At 53.4% G+C, this 8,417-nt stretch overlaps 1 protein-coding gene across 1 annotated transcript in view; it reads right to left on the minus strand.

Moving 5' to 3' along the window:
- Positions 1-83: 83 nt before the first annotated feature.
- LOC144231672 (ETS translocation variant 3) overlaps positions 84-8,417 on the minus strand; it is a 13,754-nt gene continuing 5,420 nt past the window's right edge. The window contains exon 4 of the mRNA XM_077764215.1: positions 84-4,708. Coding sequence (XP_077620341.1) covers positions 3,591-4,708 — 1,118 coding nt within the window. The 3' untranslated portion in view covers positions 84-3,590. The remainder of the gene's footprint in view (positions 4,709-8,417) is intronic.

Here is an 8,417-nt window from a genome sequence, read left to right on the forward strand (position 1 = left end):
CCCCGCCGCACTGGTGCCGCACGAGTGGGCACGTGGTGGGCGGGCGGCCCCAGCGCGGCAACACCACCGACACCCCACAGGCGTTACTTAAAAGTATTTTTTTATTTAACTTTAATTTCTGAGGTAAAATACTTTTTTCTTTCAACTTCCATAACAAAATACAGAGCTATCAGATACCCCTGGAAAAAATATGTATATTATACATATATTTCTATAACGTTACATCATATATATATATAATATATATGCAAAAATTTGAAGACTTTATAGAAAGAGGAACGTCTAAAAGGCACTGCACGATGGAGGCGATCGCTGACGCATATGTACACAGCGCACTGCCGTGGCGATGGCGATGCTAGTGAAGCCCCCCCCCGGTGTGAGTGCCCCACTCACAGATCCCTGCCTCGCAATCCTGTGACTCAGAGAACACTTAGATGTTTCCGAACGAGCAAGCCGGGACTCCCTCCACCCCACCAAAATGAAAAATAGAACTGCTCTCCAAAGAACGGATCAAAAATTTTCTTTTAAGCAAAATTAAAATGTATGTTCCATTACCCTTTACAAAACAAAAGGTATACACATAATTATGAAATAAATTAAAAACAAAACAAAACAAAACAACAACAACAAACAGACAGCCAACTGACTACCCGCTTGGTGAGAAGTGATGTACTTCAACTACCTTTTAATGCTTCGGAAAGTTCTGGGCCCACGGAGGAGCCGGGTGCGGCGGCTCTGTCGGCCGGCTGCTGGTGTGTCGCAGCGCAGCTTGACAGCGGAGGTGTGGGGACCCGGGGGCCGCGTGCTGCACTCCTAGCCATCCTTTTAGAGCAAAACAAAAGAGCTCAGCAGCACTGGACGCCCTTCGGAGATCACTGCTATTTTCTCTAGAGTTAAAAAAGCAAACTGTTTGCATGAACAAGCTCTTGATCAATGAAATTCCAAGATTTAGATCTGCAAAGTCTTAAATGTTTGGCACGGCAAAATGGGGGAGAAAACGGGCCTGGTCTCGTCCCCCCCTTCCCACCTGCTGCTGGGCAGTGATGAAATGCACGCAGAAGAGAAAGGCCTGGCTTTGTGCCGGACCGGCGACAGGTGCCTGTCAGGAACGGTCCTGGGGGTGAGGAAGTACCTCCCAGTCCTCTGCCCCGGGAAATGTCAACGACTTCCACATTGCCGGGCCCTTCCTGGGGCCCCTTCCTGCGCAAGCCCGGGCTCCGCTCCGTAGAAGGACCCGCCCGCCCCAGGCCGTGTGCAGTGCGAATCAACCCACGATTTACCGAAGGAATGGCAGTCAAAGGGAACAGTAAAACACCAAACAATTTCTTAAAGCCAAAAACATTTTTCATGGAGTTGAACATTTTTCGAGAGTGTTTTTTTCAAGTGTAAAAGCAGTGACTTTTTGTTCAAACAGAAGCAGCATCTAGGAATTAATTCTGGCACTTGGGTTCCAGGGGGTTACAGGTACGCGTCACGGATTCTTCTCCCTCGTTTTAAAGGCCTCGAGTTTCTATTCCTGAGTTCATACCGACACGTGCCAGCCCTCCCCTCTCGTGGGCGGGGCGGCCAGCCTCCCTGGTTAGGTCGGGCAGCGCCAAGCAGAGATCTTTCCTCCACCTGCCTGGGCCTGCTTTCTGATCCGAGGTAAGAGGTGCAGAGAAAGAAATGGACAAGAACAGAACCAACCCCAAGAAGCCTGAACGGGGAGCCCTGCGCAGCCTGACCAAAGCCTGAGTTGATAGAGAGACCACTGGCCCCATCCCTTCCTAGGGAAAGGCAAGTCACTATTTGGAATTTGATCGAGGAGGACACCTGCCAGAGAACAGAGTGATGGACTCAAGTTGTCCCAAGTCACCTACCAACCCGCTCCCCGGCTCTGACCTTTCCCCGCCCTCCAGCACTCAAGTTTTTAAAAAAGACCCCCCACCCCATTAAAAGACAACCTCTGAATGCTTCTTAGGGTACAGAGCTGACTCGGGCTACGGTGCAGTCAGGGGCCCCTCCACTTCCTAACAGTGTCTCTGTGCCCACTCGTTGCCCCCTTCCTAACAGGTCACCTCCTCTCTGCCCACCTCCTGGACGCCAGGCAGACGGGAGCCACTTCGGCATCTCCACATGCCACGCAGTTATGCGCATGCGCACGCGGTGGCTGTGGCTTCTCTCTGCCCCTGTAAGGTCTCTCTTGCTTCACGTCAGAGCGATACTTTCCCGTTCCTTCAGGCCGAGGGAAGGGGATTCCCCGTGCAGAAACCGCTCCCCACTGTCTGGGTGAACCAGAGTCCCACACGGGGTGGTCAGCTGATCATGAGGACTAGAACAATCTAGGGAAACAAGCAAAGCAGGAACGCACCCCCATGACATGACAGACCCTAACTCCTGCGTTCCCCCCAGGCTCCGTGTGGCTGCCTTCCGTGTCTCCGCCCGCCCCTCCTTCGGTCTCCAACATCCACTCGACCCCCCACTACCTTCTGCATTTCCAGGTACCACCTGCCTGTCGCCCCCAAACCCACTGTTCTGCTTCCCGTCCCAGCGATGTTCAAGGGAACAACCAAATGCCAGCTGAGAACTTAACCTGGTTTCCTCATTCCTGGCTTGTCTGAAAAGGTGTCCGTGCCCTTCTCCGGGCTCCTGCTGACAGACCCGTGTCAGGGTAAAGTGTGCTCACTGTTAAGGCTTGACTGAAGGATTGGCCAGAGGACCAGACACGACGAAAGACGTGTCCCACGTCGTGCCGCTCAGCACGCCCACGGCCACACCGTGGCCTGGCTCTCCACTCTCCAAACCCACGACGGATGAGGAAAGACGAAGATCATTTCTGTACGTGTTTTGTTTTTAAAGGCATTGGGTTCCATCCTCCCGCCTCTTCTCTCTTCCCTGAACCAGACTTCACAGCTCCTCAGGGCGCCTCCCTACACGAAGCAGGGGAAAGTCCGAGAAACGTGCAGCGGGGCCCTTGGCCCCACAGCCACCCCCGCCACACCGTGACTGGTGCGACGTCTCCTATTCCCTGCGAATGTTTTTTTTTTTAAAGGAAAGGAAAAAAACGCCAAATAACAACAAAGGAAAAGAGGAAAAAAAGCAACATCGGAACATGCCTCTGTCCCTTTAAGACTGAGATGATCTCACTCTGCCCCTGAAATAATTACACAGAACACCTCCGGCGACACCCATGGCATTAGTGGTCTCAGCGCTCACCCTCCCGATCACGCCCTATTCCCTTTCCCGTGTCTCAGAGCAAAAGAAATTCATTAATGGCTTTCCATATATAAATACGATAGAAAAGAAGTCTGGAACCTGAACTAGACAGGGCCAGGCGTGCCGTGGCCCCGAGAGTTTGTCGGGGAAGCATGAGCCTCCCCAGGAAGCGGAGGCCCCTCCTCCTCTCAGTTCATCCACCTCCCCGCGTGCTGCTCACACCCCACCTAATTTACAACAGAAGGCGCCCATCCCGATCCCCAAACATAAAAAGACAAGTCTATGCCCCTAGAATAATCAAACCAGTCTAACTCCCTCCCCCCGCCCCCCCAATCTCGCTACATAAATACACGGACGCGTGTGACTCCAGCACAAACAGCCCCCGGCCCCCGGGTCTACGCGTCGGCGGCTGCGGCCAGGCCCCGGGGCCCCGGGCCTCTCCAGAGGGCGGCGCCGCTCTTACTGGGCTCGCGGGCTTCAGGGCCGTCGTTCCAGCGCCGCTTCAGCCGGAGCTTCGGGGGCATCAGCGCATCTTCCTTCTTCTCGGGCGCGCCGGTCTCCCTGCCAGGCCTGTCCTCACTGTCTTCAGCCACCTCTAGGGGCTCTTCGCTCGGGGCGCCGGCGGGCGCCAAGGGCCAGACGGGGGCAGCCGGGCGGGCAAAGACGGTGCCCTTCTCCTCCTCCGTGGTCCGGCCCGGCACAGTGCCCTCCCCCTGGGAGCGCTCCTCCTCTCGCACCACCTGCCCGAGGCTCTGCGGATCCTTGTCGGACGCTGGCTCCACCTTAATTCTTGGGGGGATGGGAGCCGCGGCAGGGATGGGCTCCTCGCTGCTCTCCACCCTCTCCCGGTGCTTCCGGCCGGCCGGCGGTGGCTGCAGCTTGATGGAAAATGGGGCCGACTCCTCAGGATGCCCCTGGCACTGCAGCGGCGGGACCACGAGGCCCGGGTAACGGGGGAAGGTCCGCGGACTCAGGTGGTAGTTGAACACGGAGCAGGCTTGAGAATGCAGGTAGTGTTTCATTTCCTCAGGGTTGAAGGAGAAGCAGCCGCCGCCGGCGAAGGGGCTCAGGCCCGGTGATGGGCTGTAGGAGAAGATGGTGGGCGTCAGGGACAGGGCAGGGGAGATGGGGACGTTGAGCACGCCCCCGCGGCCGGGGAGCGGAGAGACGGCGAAGGGGCTGTGGGGGTCGGGGTACATCCCGGGCCTGGTGAACAGAGGAAGCATGATGTCCGGCTTGCGTTTCTGATGGCCGATGCCCCCTGCAGCGACGGCACTCCGGGAGGACAGCAGGTCCACGCCCCGGCGCCAATCGGCGGCCGGACTGTCGTCCAGCTCCGGCAGCTCGGCCTTTCTGTCGGTGCGGCTCCCAGACTCCTGGCCGGAAGCGCTGAGGGAGCCGGCGGAGAAGCGCCCGGGCTGCACGTCGCCTGTCGGAGACTGGGTGTCCAGAGGGGGGAAATGGAACCGGGAAGAGGCCGTCGGCACTGGTGGCGCACTCTGGGGAACCACACCTGTGGGGGCGGAGGAAACAGAGGCCACTTTAGAGAACGGGTCACCCACCGCCAGCACGCTCGCTCACGCCTCGTACGCATGTCTACGTGGTGTCACGGCAGGAAGCGCATGCTTGGCCGCCCTGTCTTGCAGCAGCTGCAGCCCGGCCCCCTCCCCAGCCTCCAGCCCGCCTGTGGTCACAGCACTTTGTGACGTCCTGGTCCATCCTTGTTCATCTGCACGCAAACATCAGTCCTCGAAGGTAGGGGCTCCCTGCTGTTCACAATAAGCCGTTGTAAGGCGGCGGGGGGTTAACGGTTTGGTGGCACCCAGTACTGGTCAGTGGGACGAACAGATGGGCACCCTTCTCGGCACCTCGAAATTCTGCGCATGTATCACCTGTTGCAATTCTCAGCTTTGCAAACAGTATTATTTTCATAATTTTTTAAGGCTTACTTGTGAGAGACAGTGTGAGCAGGGGAGGGGCAGAGAGAGGGAGGGACAGAGCAGCTCCAGGCTCCAAGCTGTCAGCACAGAGTCCAGTTCGGGGCTCAAACCTATGAACTGCCAGGTCACAACCTGAGGCTCAGTCAGACGCTTAATTGATGGGAGCCCCCAGGCGCCCCTCTTTTCTTATTTTATCCTATACAATGGTCTCCATTCCCCTCCTGCTTCCAACATTTCCCAGCACCGAGGAGGCTGGGGGCAAATGCGGGGCCTACCGCTCCCTCCCCCACATCCGCCTGCGGAGACTGAAACTCTAACTGACGCAGAAACCAACACCACACTAAACGTCAACTCAGAGGCCTGCAAGTTCTCAGCTCCCCCCAAAGGTCCTTCTATATCCAAGCTGCAGGGGAGAGGTGCCATGTGAGGCCTCAGAGACCCTCTGGGCCCCGGGCGAGTGACCCCGACCTCCCTCAGTGATGACACCAGGAGGGCTTTCTACACTCCCAGGCAGAGAAGAGGGAAAAGGAAAAAAGAAGAAAAGCCAAGTAAGTGAAAGTACCAGACTGAGAGAAGAGACGAGAGGGCACGAGGCGTGGTGTGGCCGGGAACTGCCTCCATCAGCTGCCCCCTTCCGTGGCTGATACAGTGGGCCACCCTCGGCCAGGGCTCTGGAGGTGGCTGGGCTGTGCACTGTGGCTTTCTAGGCACACGCGACTGAGTGGCCGTGCCATCGCAGCGTTTCTGATACCCAAGTTCCATAGGAACAGCTCCGGAGGGCCTTTTCCCACTGAAACCAAGAACTTAATCTTGTAACTGGGAAAAACTACCAGATGGCCCTGTATATATAATCCGAGCAGGATCAAGGTCATCTCAGACCAAAAGTACCCCTTCTACCAGCCTATTCGTGGCTTCAATTCTACTTTTTCACTCATTCGGGTCTTGATCATGCATTAAGAGCACCTGTACTGAAAAGCAGACAGCTGCTTCTGTGTGTTTGGAGGTGTGTTCTGGGGAGCAGCAGGGAGGGAAGAAGGTCCGGTCTTCTCCTAGACGGTTTAGTTTTTTTGTTTTGTTTTCAAATTAAAAAATTTTTTAATGTTTTATTTATTTTTGAAAGAGAGTGAGCGAGTGCGTGAGCAGGGGAGGGGCAGAGAAAGAGGGAGACATAGACTCTGAAGCAGGCTCCAGGCTCTGAGCTGGCAGTCAGCACAGAGCCCGATGCGGGGCTCAAACTCACGAACCGTGAGATCATGACCTGAGCCAAAGTCGGATGCTCAACTGATGGGAGCCTCCCAGGTGCCCGTTTTGTTTTTTTCCCCAAACTGGATGCTATTTCCTCCCTCGCACAGGCTAAGGTATGCTGATCTGCAAGAACACAGAACACACAGCTCTCTCCAAATGCACGGGGAAGGCGCCCCCTGGGAGCAGTGCTGGAGCAGCGCCCTGGGCCGTCACCTCCGGCGCTGAGTAGCAGCACCACTTCTGTACGGGTTAGACATGTCGAGAGAACAGATCTAAGACTTGGTTTGAAAAAGTAGCCTGCTGCTTAAAAAACTCTGAATAACACTACTTTGGAAGATGACCACCTTCAAGGAGCCGCTAGGAAGTCTGGGTAGCAAGGCTGAAAAATCTGGGTCTGAATCTCAGTTCTGGGGGTGCCTGGGTGGCTCAGTCAGCTGAGCGTTCAACTTCAACTCAGGGCATGACCTCGCAGCTCATGAGTTCGAGCTCCACATTGGGCTCTCTGCTGACAGTGCACCACACACTCTGGGTCCTCAGTCTCCCCCTCTCTCAAAAATAAATATACGTAAAAAAAAAAAAACATATATATATATACATATATATACATATGTATATATGTATGTATATATATATATATATAATCTCAGTTCTGCCACCTTCTACCTTGTGGTCTGTAANGACTCTGGATAGTTTAGTCATGTTTCTGTGCATCAGTTTTCTTACCTGTAAAGTGGAGAGAAAAAGGACTAATCCTCATATTTTAAAAACTATGCAACAATGGTTGCAGCGCCTGGGGCGCTCAGTCAGTTAACTGTCTGACTCTGGATTTTGGTTCAGGTCATGATCTCAAGGTTCGTGAGATCGAGCTCTAAGTTCGGCTCTGTGCTGAGAGCATGCAGCCTGCTCGGGGATTCTCTCTCTCTTTCTCTCTCTCCGCCCCTCCCTCACTTGTTCTCTCAAAATAAATAAAATAAAAAACTTTTAAAAAGGTGATAAAAAATAAAATGGTTAGCATTTTATAAATCCCTTAGGATAGTAATGGCACAAAACAAGTAATTTTTTATTACAGAATAATCACTGCTTAAAAATACAAACGGTATGGGGCGCCTGGGTGGTTCAGTCGGTTGAGCGTCTGACCGGCTCAGGTCATGATCTCACAGTTTGTGGGTTCTAGCCCTGTGTCGGGCTCTGTGCTGACAGCTAGCTCAGACCCCGGAGCCTGTTTCAGCTTCTTTGTCTCCCTCTCTCTCTGACCCTCCCCTGCTCATGCTCTCTCTCAAAAATAAAAAAAACATTAAAATTTTTTTAAAAAATTAAATTAAAAAATGGTAAAAGGCACGTGTTTGATTACGTACCATTTGTTAGACAAGAGTATTAGAACAATGTCTTATTTCCTGGGTGTGTTAATGAATTGTGCTTATGGAAGACCTAAGAGGTGACAGGGGAGAAATGTCATGACATCTACAACTTAACCTCAAAGAGACTTATTACAAAGTATATATAAGAGACAAAGCAGGGGTGCTGGGGGACTCGGACAGTTGAGCGTCCAACTCTTGTTTTTGGCTCAGGTCATGATCTCATGTTAGTGAGTTTGAGCCCCACATCAGGCTCTGCACTGACAGAGCCTTCTCTCTCTTTCAAAAATAAACTTTATTTAGTGTTTTATTTGTCGAGAAAGAGAGAGAGAGTGAGCAGGGGAGGTACGGGGGGGAGGGGGGAGATACAGAATATGAAGCAGGCTCCAGGCTTCAAGCTGTCAGCACAGAGCCTAACGTGGGGCTCGAACCCACAGGCTGTGAGATCAGGACCTGAGCCGAAGTTGGCCGCTTAACAGACTGAGCCACCCAGGCGCCCCTCAAAAATAAACTTAAAAAAAAAAAAGAGAGTAAATGAGGCAACAACGTCCACCATTAGTGAATCTAGATGAAGGATTCACCGTTCTATTTTTTCCCCTTTTTTAAAAGTAGGTTTAAAGTTTTCCAAAATAAAGAGAAATGTGAAAAACCAGGGAGGGGGTGGGAGGCATAGAGTGAGAGG

The sequence above is a fragment of the Crocuta crocuta genome, unplaced genomic scaffold (assembly GCF_008692635.1).
Source record: "Crocuta crocuta isolate KB4526 unplaced genomic scaffold, BGI_CrCroc_1.0 scaffold528, whole genome shotgun sequence".
Classification (NCBI taxonomy): Eukaryota; Metazoa; Chordata; class Mammalia; order Carnivora; family Hyaenidae; genus Crocuta; species Crocuta crocuta.